This window comes from Sinohyriopsis cumingii, chromosome 1 (assembly GCF_028554795.1).
Source record: "Sinohyriopsis cumingii isolate HCF-2022 chromosome 1, ASM2855479v2, whole genome shotgun sequence".
Lineage (NCBI taxonomy): Eukaryota > Metazoa > Mollusca > Bivalvia > Unionida > Unionidae > Sinohyriopsis > Sinohyriopsis cumingii.
The window spans coordinates 155440151-155457547 of NC_142961.1; the positions used below are offsets into that span (position 1 = coordinate 155440151).

At 35.8% G+C, this 17397-nt stretch overlaps 1 protein-coding gene across 1 annotated transcript in view; it reads right to left on the reverse strand.

Moving 5' to 3' along the window:
• The window catches only part of LOC149808202 (uncharacterized), a 176535-nt gene that overhangs the window by 84622 nt on the left and 74516 nt on the right, over positions 1-17397 (reverse strand). Inside the window, exons 7-8 of the mRNA XM_089965715.1 lie at positions 11205-11305; positions 1407-1658 (exon numbers count right to left, since the gene is read on the reverse strand). Coding sequence (XP_089821841.1) covers positions 1407-1658; positions 11205-11305 — 353 coding nt within the window. The remainder of the gene's footprint in view (positions 1-1406; positions 1659-11204; positions 11306-17397) is intronic.

Below are 17397 nucleotides of genomic sequence, written 5' to 3' on the forward strand. Positions count from 1 at the left end.
CAATTGGTGTTCTTATGACCATTAGTGTTCTGATGAAAACCCAATGCCATAATGACATTATCTTAACCAACTATATATGGCAGTTAGTGTTCTGGTGGAAATCCCATGCCATAATGACAGTATCATAAAAGGTCTTCTTGTGAAACCTCATGTCCATATCAATTTTTGTTAGAAGGAGTGGCAATAACAATGTTTTCAGGATGGTTGCCATGGTGACATTATTAGACCTTAATAGGCATTTATGTCATCTAAAGTCATCTAGACATGATAAGAAGACAGACAACATGCTATCCCATCAGCCCTTGAGTCTATGACAGAGTTCCTGCCACAAATTTAAAAAAAAAGATACCAGACTTTTTTCAGACTAGAAAATATAAACTTCCAGACCTATCAATGTGACAAAAGTAGATTGATTTTCAATGTCTCAGCACAAATACCAGAAAAACTCATGGCATGTTTTTTTTCAGTGTATTTATCAGCTATATGCATTCACATTAAAGGTTTCCAATGAAAGATCTTTCAACACCTTATAGTCATTTCTCAATTTTAAATGAAATTTTTAACACCTGGAAAAGTACTTTTAAAATTTTAGACCCTTTCCAGTTTTCTAGATATGTGCAGCAGTAAACCTGTTATGTCCAGTAAAGCTACAGCATGAAAGAGGTCATCTGCTACTGACCATGTTATGTCCAGTAAAGCTAAAGCATGAAAGAGGTCATCTGCTACTGACCATGTTATGTCCAGTAAAGCTACAGCATGAAAGAGGTCATCTGCTACTGACCATGTTATGTCCAGTAAAGCTAAAGCATGAAAGAGGTCATCTGCTACTGACCATGTTATGTCCAGCAAAGCCAAAGCATGAAAGAGGTCATCTGCTACTGACCATGTTATGTCCAGTAGAGCTAAAGCATGAAAGAGGTCATCTGCTACTGATCATGATATGTCCAGTAAAGCTAATGCATGAAAGAGGTCATCTGCTACTGACCCTATTATGTCCAGTAAGGCTAAAGCATGAAAGAGGTCATCTGTTACTATATATCCAGTAAAGCTAAAGCATGAAAGAGGTCATCTGCTGCTGACCATGTTATGTCCAGTAAAGCTAAAACATGAAAGAGGTCATCTGCTACTGACCATTGTATGTCCAGTAAAGCTAAAGCATGAAAGAGTTCATCTGTTACTGACCCTGTTATGTCCAGTAAAGCTACAGCATGAAAGACCTGTCAGCTGCTACTGACCATGATAATGGGATAAGTTTAATATATGTATCACTAAAATGGATCTTCGAATGATGGACAGAAATACAGGCAGAATGCAGCAAACAATATGCCTCATTCTGCTATAACAGTGCAGGTATACAATAATCAAAGTTATCATTCATCTTTTAAATTGTACTTGTCAATGTGTACCTTGATTCCAGAAGCCTTGAGCCTCATCAACTCTTTTTCCAGGGGGAGCCATCGTGCTGGTACCTCCTCTCCCCAGTATGGCTGCTGCGATGCCACTTCTACAATTTTCCTCTTCAAATCCTCCAACCTGCTGTCTACAATAGTATTGTCAATTGCAAAGTCCTCATCAACCAAGTGAAACCTGGTAGGTTTGTTCCTTAGATAAGATCGGATCTCTTTGAAGTATCTCTCACATACCTCATGACGATACCTCTATAACAGAAAGAAGATATATAGACTTTTTAGTTTAATGGAGGCTGCTCATACAATGATTGAATGACTTTGGGTATTTGGACTATGTAGTTTAATGGAGGCTGCTCATACAATGATTGCATGACTTTGGGTATTTGGACTATGTAGTTTAATGGAGGCTGCTCATACAATGATTGAATGACCATGGGTGAATTTGTGTCATGTTGTCAGGAATTATACATTTGAATTTTTCAGTTCATACTTCAATGAATGCACAAATCCTTAAATGATGCAAACACTATGCAGTTTAAACCAGAGACCCAGGTGGGTGTCTATATCACCTAACAGCAAGAATGCAAGAACAGTACGATATGAAATCTTGGTCAATAGGATGCATTCTGCAAACATTTTTTTCCAATGCTGTTAATTGTATATGTCATGAAAACAATTGTTTCAAGGCTTCTCTAGTTTTTCTATCTTCTCCATATGTAATAACATATCAGCATTATTTTGTAATGTATATTTAATTTGTATTGTGTGCTTGACCTTTGTCCATGATTGTGGGTAGCATTTTGGCCAACCTGACTTTTGTGGTGTTCAATCCCTGCAATCATTTACTGCTGTCTTCAGATTTAATTGGAGAGGTATTATTTATTAAAATTACTCACTGGAATTAAAAAGTGCTCATTGTCATTGACTTTTTGGAATAAAACTTTACTACTTTGGAATTATTGTGAATATATTCAAAGATATTCTGGATTATAGTAGTGTGATACATTAAGACTAGCAGTATGTCAGCACATTCAAGACTATTGCTGCATCAGCACATTCAACATTATTGATACACCAGCACATTCAAAACTATTGGAATTAATTCTAAACCTTGTACAGTGTTGAACTTGTGATAGTACATTTAGGATTATGTTCATCTTAAATTTTCATTGTGTTCAACAGAAACAAATCTTTTGTTGAATTTTAGTAAACTTGTTGGTTTCACCTCATTATTTTATGTCGTTTAAAGCCACAGAGTCATAACACTTTGTTCAGTACTGAAAGGCTGCAATGATAGTATGCTGTGTATCAAAGTTGGTTTCAGTCCATTTCTTTAGATGAATCTATTAGATGTTTTTCTACTTTCCATGGTAGATTAACATGTTACAATCCGAAAGCCATCTTTGTAAGTAAGCTCCTTCTCGTCTGTCACATTTGGCCAAATTATGTTGATTGGTTTCTGGAAGAAGTCATTTAAATGTTTATTTTTTTAGCAGTGGTGGCCATATTACAAGACAGATCAAAATTATTTTTATAAATCTTCAAGCCAGAATGCTTTTAATCAAGACTGGTCAGGTTCTTTGCAACTATTTTGGAAAAGAAATCACTGACTGTCATTTACTTTTTATTTTTGTTTAGTGATGATAGCCATACTTGATGGTGGATTGACATCATTTTTGTACACAGCTGAATGATCTTCCATAGTCAAGCCACCTTGCTCTCTGCCCAAGTTGATTAAATTATATTAAGCAGTCATGGAGTAAGTATCATTGTTGTTTTTTTTATTATTACGTTTAGTAACAACAACCACGACGGATGACAGATCAGCATCTTAAGTACAAATTTGAAAGGTCTTTAAGCAAGGTTGCTTTCTTTCCAATACCAGCAGAATCTGTTCAACATTTATGGGGATTACAAACTTAATTTTGCTTTCTGATTTCAGTACAGGTGTCATGTTTGATGATGGACTGGTACCAGGTGTACAAAATCTTAAAAAAAACTCTAAGCAGGATGCTTTTCAATTTTGGTCATATTTTTCTTGAGCAGTTTTGAGAAGTCATTTAAAAGTTGCTTTAATGGCAACCAGATGAATAACACCAACTGTTCAGATTAAAAACTTATTTTCATTGTAAAGACAATAACTGATCATGTGCTGAACAATATAACCTGAGCTGAGATATTGACCATTCCTTCTTTCAAAGGTATAAATGAGATCCTTCTCTTCACACTAGGTCAGATCCTTTCAAATACCACATTAAAGGTCCCACTGGGTCCTGTAGAAGACCCAGTGGTGAAAGGTCTCACGAAGAAAACAACTGCCCATGAAAAACAGCCTGCTCTTAGCAGTGAAAACTGGGCCCAACTTGAGTGAAAACAGCCAATCACAAAGAATGTACCTCCAGAAGGGTGTCAGAATCAGTCTTGGGATTTCCATTCTGATACACAGTACCCATACAAAAAGATTGAGAGTTCAGTCTACGACTGACTGAGGTGTGCCATTGCCCTTTAGCACTAAGAACAATCTTGAATAAAAACCTGGTGATTTTCCATTCTGAACAATCTTTACCACCCTTTTGGAGAGAAGACTGTCTGCTTCCTGCTGCAAAGCACAGACCCAGAATTATTCTCTTGGGATGTTGTAGTAGCAGGGTCCTTGGACAATGGGGTAGAAATGCTGAATTTGATCTGGAGACCTTCTAACATTATCTGAAAGATCATGGATTGTCGAAGTAGAATCTTTCCCATTTCATAACAAGGTGGCTCTGTCTGCCCTCAACTTTGATACAGGGATATGTAACATAGATGGCATGTGCATGGCATTATTTCTTTTAGGGAAAGAAGCTAATGTTGAGAGAAAGAGGCAAAAAATAATATATCTTTGTTTCTTGTTTTCACTGACCCTTGAGAATCAAGTTTCTGAATGCTGAGGGCCTGCATACCTTTTTCACCACCATGACTGTCCAAGGAAACCCTTCATGTTTCCCAGCTTTCTGTTCAAGAAAGATCACTGAAGTCTCTGATGATGGATCTGTCTGAGATTTGTCTCCATGGAGGCCTGCTTACAACCTTCCACCTGACCAATGAAGTCTCTGATGATGGATCTGTTTGAGATTTATCTCCATGGAGGCCTGCTTATGACCATCCCCCTGACCAATGAAGTCTCTGATGCTGGATCTGTTTGAGATTTGTCTCCATGGAGGTCTGCTTACGACCTTCCACCTGATCACTGAAGAGCATGTTTCACGACAATGGCTGAGGTCAGTGTGGCCTGGTGATGTTCCTTAAGGAAAGCAGATGGAGAACCTCAAGTTTTAGATTCATCACCACTGTCATGGCATTATAGCAAGTACGTAATGCAGCCCCATTCAGTACATCACAGAAATCATTCCCTACCATGGTCAGTGGGTATAATGGCAGGTGAAGATAGGTCATGTTCTGCTTGCCAAAAGATTGACATTGATGCCACCACTGACATATTCCTGTAACATGCATAGACTTGCTTCATCTCTGTTGAAGGCTGGGTCTTCTGACTTCTGTATGAAACACATGCATGTCTCATTGTATGCTTTGTTAAAATCTGACAGCAGTCACAGACTTGCTACATCTCTGTTGAAGGCTGGGACTTCTGACTTCTGTATGAAACACAGGCATGTCTCATTGTATGCTTTGCTAAAAGTTGATGTCAGTCATAGTTATGAGAAGAAGTTATGACTGTTGACATTTGGATCTTGTATCAGTCTATCTAAACAATGCAATAAAGTCCACCATTTTATCAGACTGTGGTAACTTTTTAAAGTTGGGTTGGTCCTTGTTTTCCGAGAAATCAATAGGTGCTGGGACTCTGCACAGTCTACTGATGGGACAAGGAGTTACGGGTAAAATTCAGGTAGTAGCAAATTAGAACTTTCTCAGTTGTTGCAAAAGGAAACTGTACCTTCTCCAGTCATTATCAGATTAAGTAAAAGAATGAAGCTTGTAAGCTTCATCATACAGCAAAGACACATATGAATCCTATGATATACAACATGATGGCGCAGCTTCCTGAGACAGGCTGTAAACCATACCGAAAGTCCATCCAGACTATGATACAATAGCTTGAAGACAATCACTGGCCTATTGTCTGTGTCCAGGCAAGGATTCAGGGATTTGGGACAGACATGGGATATCATATTATATAACATAATATAAGTCCAGGCATGGATTCAAGGATTTGGGACAGATGTGGGATATCATATTATATAACATAATATATGTCCAGGCATGGATTCAAGGATTTGGGACAGATGTGGGATATCATATTATATAACATAATATATGTCCAGGCAAGGATTCAGGGATTTGGGACAGACATGGGATATCATATTATATAACATAATATATGTCCAGGCATGGATTCAAGGATTTGGGACAAATATGGGATATCATGTCATATAACATAATATATGTCCAGGCATGGATTCAAGGATTTGGGACAGATGTGGGATATCATGTTATATAACATAATATATGTTCAGGCAAGGATTCAGGTATATGGGACAGACATGGGATATCATATTATATAACATAATATATGTCCAGGCAAGGATTCAGGGATTTGGGACAGACATGGGATATCATATTATATAACATAATATATGTCCAGGCATGGATTCAAGGATTTGGGACAAATATGGGATATCATATTATATAACATAATATATGTCCAGGCAAGGATTCAGGGATTTGGGACAGATGTGGGATATCATGTTATATAACATAATATATGTTCAGGCAAGGATTCAGGTATATGGGACAGACATGGGATATCATATTATATAACATAATATATTCAAAACATTCACAGGCTTGCTACATCTCTATCAATGGCTGTGACTTCTGTATGAAAAATAGGCATGTCTTCTAGAATGGTTCATTAAAATTGGACAGCAGTCATTGATATGACTTTCCCAGGTCAATAATAGAAAATTAGCACAATGGCACTAAATTGGCCAGAGTAATATGTGTCTATCGAGACACTATAATGGGTGGACCCTTACCTGTGAGTGTCGTTATTCTGCTGCCAGTATGGTATACATGAGATTTTCACTTGATTGTGTGTCAAGTTTAAACTACAGACATTTTAGTGCTGAATGTGTTTTTGCTTTTTTATAGGAAAAAACAACATAATTACTTAAACTATCTGATATAGTTAGAAAGATTTTCTATTTGATTTTCAAACCTTTTATCAAGTTACATTGCATCCATCTGCATAGTTATAATGGCGTGTAAAAAAAGAAATGATTATCTATTTAAAAATGTGGACTACCAAAATTTCTTTTGTACTACCATAATTTTCCTTCTAGAAAACCATTGGACTACCACAAATATTGCATATTTGTCCGGGGCCCCAAGTGCCGAGTGGTCTAAAGTGCTCTTCATTTCGGATCACTGCCATCTCACCTCTGTCTGCATGGGTTCGAGTCTATGATTCGGCTAATGTGGGTATGTGAGAAAGCTTGCCAGTAGCTTCTCGTGGGTCAGTGGTTCTTCCTGGGGTTTTCCTGGGTTCTTCCTCCACCATTAATACTGGCCGCCATGCATAGCCTATCGTGTGCTGAAAAATGACATTAAACCCCACAACAACAACAACAACATATTTGTCCTTTACTCACTACTCCAATAAGAAACACTAAAATTTAGCCATTAATACAGTCTATGGTTTTAGTTAAATCAGCACTGAAATTTAGCCATTAATACAGTCTATGGTTTTAGTTAAATCAACACTAAAATTTAGCCATTAATACAGTCTATGGTTTTAGTTAAATCAACACTAAAATATAGCCATTAATACAGTCTATGGTTTTAGTTAAATCAACACTAAAATATAGCCATTAATACAGTCTATGGTTTTAGTTAAATCAGCACTGAAATTTAGCCATTAATACAGTCTATGGTTTTAGTTAAATCAACACTAAAATATAGCCATTAATACAGTCTATGGTTTTAGTTAAATCAGCACTGAAATTTAGCCATTAATACAGTCTATGGTTTTAGTTAAATCAACACTAAAATATAGCCATTAATACAGTCTATGGTTTTAGTTAAATCTAGACAAACCCATGGTTATTCCCATTTTTGCAAGTTTCTCTGTGAAATAGTTTATTTCGAATTTCCATCAGATGCATTCAATTTTATGACAAGAAGTTACTGAAAAGGAAATTTTTTTCAGGAAAAGTTAATTGACCTCTGATATTTTACATAGATCATCGATATTGGGCCCAGTGCCATTTCAGGAATACTCGGATTGTACAACAGGCCTGGGCCACTTCAAAACCAAGCATTGTACCTTGTCCTGAATTAGTTTTTGCATTGGGCTACTATAACTGGTCCTAAAAACAACATAAAACCACTTCATAGCTAAGACAATTTTAAGTTTCAAGACCTACAGGAAGTTGTTTTATGACCAGCATTGCTCTTGATACCTGCTGAATAAGGAAATCCATTTCTAAATTACTCATTTCTGCATTAAGAACATGTCTTAAATCAATGATGTCTTCTAATTTCTATCAATTCTAAAATGATTGTTACTCAGAACCCATGTGATTTAAAAACTCATCATGCCATTATTTGCAGAAGATCTCTTTTGGTAACTAAACAAGCTGGGTAACATATACATACTTGTATAGATGACACAATTTAACTATAGATCGATCTACATTAGGTACTTTAATCTGGACAACCAGATTTACAACTATTTTTGATGACAATATTTTATTAAATATTTTGTCAGGTCAGCAACCAAGTGTTTAAAACTATTCAATAACTTTGCCACACAAGTTTCTAAGTTAAAAATGATAAAACAATTTTAAGTTTGTTATGCTTGCTAGACAAAACATATGTTTCCTATTGCAGACAGTTGTTTTTAAGCATTATATACATATATATATATATATATATATATATATATATATATATATATATATAGTTAATGTGATTCTAAATTTCTTTTACAATGGAGGAAAAAGTGTTACAGGATCAGCAAATAGGGATGGTTGGCCCATGGGAAACATATTTTGTAACTGTCAAATTCATATAAAAAATCTTAGAAAAGGTTGTTCTATTCCAGCTGGTATCTCATCTAAATTCAAACAGTCTTTTTAGCAATGTACAATTTGCATATCGCCCTTGCCACAGTACTGAAACTACTCTTCTAAAAGTAGTTAATAACATTCTCTCTGCGTTGGATAGCAGAAAGATTACGGTCATCTCCTTCCTTGACTTGTCTGCCTTATCTGACACAACTGACCATGATATATTACTTCACTGTCTCCAGCATGTATTTGGCATTCATGATACAGACTTGCTGTGGTTCAAGTCCTACTTGGTCAACAGGACACAAATTGTATCTGCAAATGGAATACACTCCAGCCCAGTTGATCTGTGTTGTGGTGTTCCACAAGGGTCTGTTCTTGGACCTGTTCTCTTCATTCTGTACACTCAGTCACTCTCAAGTGTCATAGATCATCATCCAGTGTCTCACCAACTGTACGCTGATGACACTCAAATATACAAACCTAACCACCCAACTGAAGTTGATTCTACCATCCATGGTGTAGAGAGGTGCATTTCTGATGTGAAATCATGGATGACACGTAACAAGCTGCAGATGAATGATGATAAAACTGAGGCCATTCTGATCACAACACAAAGACTTTCTAATTCACATCCTTTACCTCAAACAATAAATATCAGCAGCACCAACATTAAATTCACACAACCAGTATGAAACCTAGGTGTTACTCTGGACAGTGCTCTCACATTACACCAACACGTCATGAACATATGCAAGGCTGCATATCTTGAGCTGAGACGCATCAGCTCAATTCGCAAATATCTTTCAGTTGATGCCACTAAAACACTTGTGTGTTTATTAGTACTTTCAAGACTAGACCATTGTAACGCAATTCTGTCTGGTTCATCTCAATATCTGCTCCAGAAACTTCAAAAAGTTCAAAACACAGCTGCTCGGATCATACTTAGAGTAGCACGATCAGATCACACCTCCCCGCTGCTCTGTACCCTAAACTGGCTATCCATTCGATCCAGAATCAACCACAAAATTTGTTCTCTGTGCTACATTTCACTGTAAGACTCTAGTCCAACATACCTATCCGACCTCACCCATGTGTATACACCAGCATGATACTTACGCTCCTCTTCTGACAATCGTATACTCATTATTCCCACTATGAAAACAAAGTCATATGGACAGCGTTCTTTTGCATACCAGGGCCTAGGAATGTGGAATGAATTGCCCACTGAACGTAGACACAAAGACACAGTGATTACATTTAAGAGGGCTCTCAAAACTCACTTATTTCGACTCAAAGAACAAACTTAAAGACCTAATAATGTTTCCTACCTTAAATATTCTCAGCATGTTTAATGTTTTCTAATTTCATGGTGTTTGTTTTTTTAATCATATCATTATATGTTATTTATCTTACAGGTGTTGTCTAATGTTGTAAATCGCTTAGAGCTTCTAAAGATTAGGCGCTATACAAAGTCCTCATTGTTATTATTATCTATATATACATCATGGGTTGCAGAACAACTAAACTTCAAACATGTGAACTTGGTATTATAAGAATATAACTGCACAGTTACAAGAGAGTGTGAGTGACAAGAATGTCTGGGAACAATGAATAAACTTGGTATTAGAATTGCACAGTTACAAGAGTATAGGAACAATGAGTGAACTTGATATTATAAGAATAAAATTGCACAGTTACAAAAGAGTCTAGGAATAATGAATTAACTTGGTATTATAAGAACAGAATTGCAGTTACAAGAGAGTCTGAGAACAATGAATGAACTTGTTATTATAAGATTATAACTGCACAGTTACAAGAGAGTCTGAGTTACAAGAGAGTCATGGAACATTGAATGAACTTGGTATAATAAGAATATAAATATAACTGCACATTTACAAGAGAATCTGAGTTACATTAGAGTCTGGGAACATTGAATGACCTTGGTATTATAAGAATAGAATTGCACAGCTACAAGAGAGTCTGAGTTACAAGAGAGTCTGAGTTACAAGAGAGTCTGGGAACAATGAATGAACTTGGTATTATAAGAATAGAATTGCACAGTTGCAAGAGAGTCTGGGAATGCTGAATGCACTTGGTATTATAAGAATAAAATTGTACAGTTACAAGAGTCTGGGAACAATGAATGAACTTGATATTATAAGAATAGAATTACACAGTTAGAAGAGTCTGGGAACAATGAATGAACTTGGTATTATAAGAACAGAATTGCAGTTATAAGAGAGTCTGATCAGTTACAAAAGAGTTTGGGAACATTGAATTAACTTGGTATTATAAGAATATAACTGCACAGTTACAAGAGAGTCTTGGAACAAATTGTAAGATTGTGAAAGGCTTGATGCTGTCTCCAAACTAGAAATAGCAATGAGCCATTTAAAAAAGTACAAGCCATGATTTATCCCCCATCACATATCCTGGAATATTTCAATTACAACTATAAATGGATCTACATTATCCCCCAACACCTATCCTGGAATATTTTAATTATAAGTACAGACGAATCTATATTAGGTCAACTTAAAGTTGGATAACCAGATTTACAATTATTTCTGATGACAAGATTATATTAAATATTTTTTGTCGGGTCAGCAACCAAGTGTTTAAAATTGTTTCAGTCCATAACACTACTCTATGGCAGCAAATTGGGACCAGAATCTATATGACTTCTTTTGAAACCTTAACATTTTCTTACGCTGTAAACTACCTTTTTTCTTTCTGCATCAAGTCTCCTCTTCTTCCTGATTTGCCAGAATCTTAATTTCGTCTTTGTCTCGGACTGATCTACAGCTGGGATGGAATGGGCACCTGTCAAAGAAAATGTATATGATGCAAACTTCAGGTCTTCTAACTCTCATGAAAAGAACATTTATAAATAGAAGTAAAAATATCTTTAAAAGTCTAAAAGAAAACTTTACATGTTGACTGAACATGGGGCTGACCAGGGTCTGTGTGTCAACACCACCCCAAACCTACATTACAAATCCAAAGAGTGGGATAAAATGGCATCAAACTGAATTACAGCAAAACACAGTGGATTATAGACATATTGTCACAGCTTATCAGAGTTAATCAATGACTACTACCCATATAATACTGTGGTATCCCTCTTTACAGCAAACAATGAATTCTAGAATAATGGACATGCTGTCACAGCTTATCTGAGTAAATCAATGAATATTAGCTGTAAAATACTGAGGTGTCCCTCTTTACAGTAAACAATGAATTCTATGAAAATGTTTATTTATTACTTAGGGTCACACTGATGTCATCAATGACTGACATGTTGGTTATGTTAATATTGTACTTAGTAAAACACACTGATGTCATCAGTGATTGACATGTTGGTTATGTTAATATTGTACTTAGTAAAACACACTGATGTCATCAGTTGATTGACATGTTGGTTATGTTAATATTGTACTTAGTAATACACATTGATGTCATCAGCGAATCAACATGTTGGTCATGACAGTACTGTACATAAACATAGCAAAACACCTGCATCTCATAAATGAGTTGACACGTTGGTCATGTCACTATTGTAATTAACTAAGTAAAACTCCTTGATGTCATCAGCACATGTGTTGACATAATGGTCATGCTAATATTGTACCTAACTTTGTGAAACATTTCTGACAAACCAAATGTCCCCTCATTGAATGTTATAGAACAAGCATCCCCTAAAGTGACTGACACTCTGCAGACCATAACGAATCTCCAGTAATCTTCTATGTGACGAATTCTTCTTTTTAACTGACCAGTACTGAAACCATCTATGATATTCTTCAGTGATAACATGATTTTCAAATTGGCAGCTCTCTCAGCCATATTAGATTTAAGATTGGCACCACCTTTATTTAGAATGAAGTGACATCATAATTATGGCAGGTAAAGATAAACATCATTTCAATTAGGACCAAGTAGATATCATATGTCTTTTGGTGAGAAGACCAAGTAGATACCATATGATTTATTTTGGTGAGAAGACCAAGTAAATTCCATGTGATGTCTTTTGGTGAGAAGACTAAGTATATACCATATGATTTATTTTGGTGAGAAGACCAAGTAGATATCATATAGTGTCTTTTGGTGAGAAGACCAAGTATATACCATATAGTGTCTTTTGGTGAGAAGACCAAATAGATACCATATGATGTCTTTTGGTGAGAAGACCAAGTAGATATCATGTGATGTCTTTTGGTGAGAACACCAAGTATATACCTTATAGTGTCTTTTGGTGAGAAGACCAAGTAGATACCATATGATGTCTTTTGGTGAGGAGACCAAGTAGATACCATATGATGTCTTTTGATGAAAAGACCAAGTAGATACCATATGTTTTTTGGTGAGGAGACCAAGTCAATATGGTCATCCACTTAGAAGAAGTAGTGACAAGATTTTCAAGATGGCTACTATTGAATGGAAAATTGGTCTCTGGATGATTCTTATGGTGGTAATACAGGATGATGGGTTTGCTCAATTATCATCATGCCAGATATTTTAATGAAAACCACCTGCTAATGTAACCAGTCACTCAGGGGTATTGACAAGAAAGTTTTCACTTGGTGGCCAAAGGGTACTATTATCACTTAAGAAAACCATTGGATGAATTTGTGCGTACATTTTCATGGCAATCCTCAAAAAGGTTTAGAAGTAGTGATACAATCCTTGTACTTACAGACAACTGGACAATGTACAACAGGCTTAAAATCCTTGTACTTACAGACAACTGGACAATGTACAACAGGCTTAAAATCCTTGTACTTACAGACAACTGGACAATGTAAAACAGGCTTACAATCCTTGTACTTACAGACAACTGGACAATGTTCAACAGGCCTACAAACCTTGTACTTACTGACAACTGGACAATGTACAACAGGCCATCACAGACAACTGGACAATGTACAACAGGCCATCACAAATGCTCTTCAGGTCTATCACCAGTCAACTTCAAAACTTTAAGGACATAAGGGCAATAATTCTAACATCAAAGGGACTGATACTTTAATGCTGAAATAAAGATGTACAAGAATTTAACGCAAGACCATTTCTTTCTTTCCAATGCTGAGTAATAACAAATGTCTCTGAAGGTTTCCTCTTTGCTGCTATGATTAAAATACTAGTTGTATGGTTGGCACCAAGTAAACATCTCCATGCCAATGTGATTTTTGAGATGGCCACCATGGAAACTCTAGTGGATGTAAGATTGGCACCATTTTCAACAAGGACCAACTACAGCTATGTATAGTAATAATTCCTTTTGGTGAAATCCCTATGTTAATATGACCATACATTTTGAAAAAGCAACAATAGCAATACTTTCAATATGGTCACAATGGTGTCTATATTGAGGGTCAGATTGTATAATTTTCAAGGAGACACTGTAAGAAGTCTCTAATGAAAACTTCGTGTCAAAAAAAACATTTCACTGAGAAGGATTAGGGAAAGAAAGATTTTCAAGATGGATGCCATGGCAGCCACAGATAGCACCAATTGGCACCATTTTCATTTAGAGACAACTACGATTTGTATGAATTCTGGTGAAAATCCATGTTAATAAGGCTTTATTTTCTGGGGGATTAACCAAGGTTTGTCACTAGATTGGCACCATATTCACTGGGAACCAAATGTTCATGACAAAAGTTCTTTCAATCAAAATCCCATATAGGTATGACATTTGTAGAAGAAAAGTAGCATTAAAAATATTTTCAAGATGGTAGACATATTAGATGTTAGACGAGCACCATTATCATTTAGGACTCGACAGATTTTTGGACAAATGTATCTTTTCAGTTTCAAGGGGATCATCCAAGCACTGTTTAAGAGGGGGCAGTAATAATAAACTTGTAACAAGTAAACAGAGAACAGAAAAAGTCCATCCCATAGGGCTAATGACAACATATAGTTGTAACAGATGCCTTGTAAAGGGTCTCATTTGCTAAAATGTATTCAGGGAAGCCTTAAACAAGAATACCTTTCACAAACAAAATTGTGTCGGATCTAACAATGATGTGCCATAATCCCCAAAAATGGGGAATGCAAAATGACAGAAATAAACATGTACAAAAGTTCAACAAATTTAAGCAACCAACCAAAGGTTAAGAAATGTGAAGCCACAACTCCTGTAAAATGACAGCATAGAATTTAGCATATTTAACATTTGATATCACACATCTTTATTCACTGTAATGAGAATATAAATGTATGTACCCCCTATTGTTTTGTCTCCCTATGTATTCTAGATCACCAAATAGAAATAAACTTTCAATCATATGTACCCCTACTGTTTTGTCTCCCTATGTATTCTAGATCACCAAATAGAAATAAACTTTCAAACATATGTACCCCTACTGTTTTGTCTCCCTATGTATTCTAGATCACCAAATAGAAATAAACTTTCAATCATATGTCAATGTAATACTGATGACTACTGCTTTGACAGATATTGATGTGGTCACTGACTCAAAATGATAAGTTATTTTTCATTCATCCAAATGTTTAACCAGCTCATGGATCACAATGTCTAGCGATCTGCTTAATCATTAGTTGTGGAGCATGTCAACAGTTTTGTTTGCTACCAGTTGACAGCACCTTCAGTATATCCAACTGTTTTGATTGTTACCTAATGATAGCACATTCAGTGAATCCTACAGTTATCTGAATACAGATAAAACATTCCTTTGTTTATTTTCTGACTCAGTTTTATTTTTTCATCACTGTTGGAAACAAACTTTCTTGCTAATGACATGAAACTTAAAAATTCTTAATATTTGGTGGCTAGAAAATTGAAGGGTCAGATAATTTTGAGTTAATTAGAGTAACATCAGAAACACTATTTGAAGAATTACTGATTTATCATTTTGATTTTAAAAAAAATAGTATCTTCTACTTCTGTTTCAAGTACTACCATCCCTGTAGCAATATGTAAGGGAGAAAACTGCTATCAGGTCATATCATTTACATGTACCACAGTTTTTTCTCCTTGAGAAATAAATTTGACCTGAAATGCCTTTGACCGTGTACTTGTTAATAATATTAGAAAGGCCATACATACATTTTGTTACTATTAGTAACAATACAGAATATATTTGGTAAATGAGAATGGAGGGTGTGAATCCCTCCAAACCAAAATGTATACATGCCTAGTCAGAGGCATTCAAGCCTGGACAAAAGCTCTATTCAGTAGCTGTGGAGAATTTGCCTTGTTGCTAGGTCAGAATTATAGGGATCAGTCACTTATTCCTAAATGGGTTAATGTGAAGTCAAAGAGAGATTTAATTTAGGTTGACAAATAATAGGTATTGTTCTGTCTGTCTGCCTGTATATATGTATTAACACATTAACCCCTGGCGACGAGTATACTCGTCGTACTTTACACCCCTGATCTCCCGCGAGCCTCGCTAAAGTGGCTGAGTTTGCATAGCTTGTCTCCCGAGCGCCGAGTTTAAGAGGCAGTATTTAGCAAGGCCTTTCTCCCGCACGACGAGTTAACTCGGCGCAAACCATTGGTCGATTTAAAGCCATTTCCTACTAATGCAGGCAGTTTAACCAATCAAATTTTAGCTTACATTGATAGAGCACACATTGCTGAACAGCGGGAAATTTTTTTCACTTCGATATCAGTTGATTTAGTGAAAATATTTCGATTTCAAAATGATGCAAATTGATGAGAATCAGCCTCTAGGAGCAGACTTTTTCTTGACGGATTCTGATGGATAATTTTCTGGATTTTAATCAGACGAGATTGATAGTGACATCGAAAAAGCTACTGAAAATAACAGCGGTAGTGACGAAAATGAGAATGTTGAAGAAGAAGAAGAAAATGAAAGTAGAGCTGATCGATGATCGTAAATGATAAAACACACATTGACTAGAGGCTATACCAACTTACCAAGGACCAGCAACGGATTTAGACCCTGATGCAAATGCATTTGATTTCGTGGAGCTTCTTTTTTCTTTTGAATAATCGTTGAATAAATGTTTGGGAAATATACGTTGTTAACATGAGTGTTCATAGTTCAAGGTTTGTTAAGTGTTTTATTAGTTTTAAAAATTTCAGTGAGAATTCTTAGGAAGAAAGGTAAGTAAAGAGCAAATAAAATATGCCCATTTGTGTACAGTATTCACAGGATGTTTAGTTTACAAGAGACGACAAGTGGAATTTTTGTGTACATAAAATATAATTATTTCATGTGTTGATGGTGTTAATAATTCTTTGTGAATTCATAATGGATTTTATCGATTATTCACGGCAAGAGAAGCAAATTGGCAAGTACATCATTTGTTTTCACCATCATGCATTAGTTTTATTTCTGCATGTGGCATGAAATTTATACCATTATGTATGTAAGTTTATTGAGAACTGCCGTGCCAAATTTGAGCTGAATTAAATGAATGCAAATAAAATAATAACAATTTTATTGTAAGTAGCCCCTCTATAAAAATCTGCAATCCAATTGCTGTCAGCTAGTCTCAGGGATACAGGCACTGGAAAGGCTAACACTGCTCTAGGTGATCTCTGCAAGTATGCTTCAGGGGACTGCCTAGCTGTTTGGCTCAGGGGTTAATGTGTTAATAAACAAAAGTCCCAAGTGGGACTGATATTCCTCACTTGTGTAGTTGACATATGCAAGCTTGTAATTATGCAAATACATAGATATTGAGAAATGGTAAACAATCCCTCAACTTCAAGGTTTACTGCAGAATATAATAATCTTAGTATTGGAATAAAAAATTATACTTAGACTCTAGGTAACAAAGTTAGAATAAAGCAAAGCAAAATGTTTGTGTGTGTGTGTGTGTGTGTGTGTGAATGTTATCTAACATTATGTATAGGAAAATTTCCCCTTGTGTTTCAAGAATTTAAAACATGGCAGTTTGCAGATGGAATTATG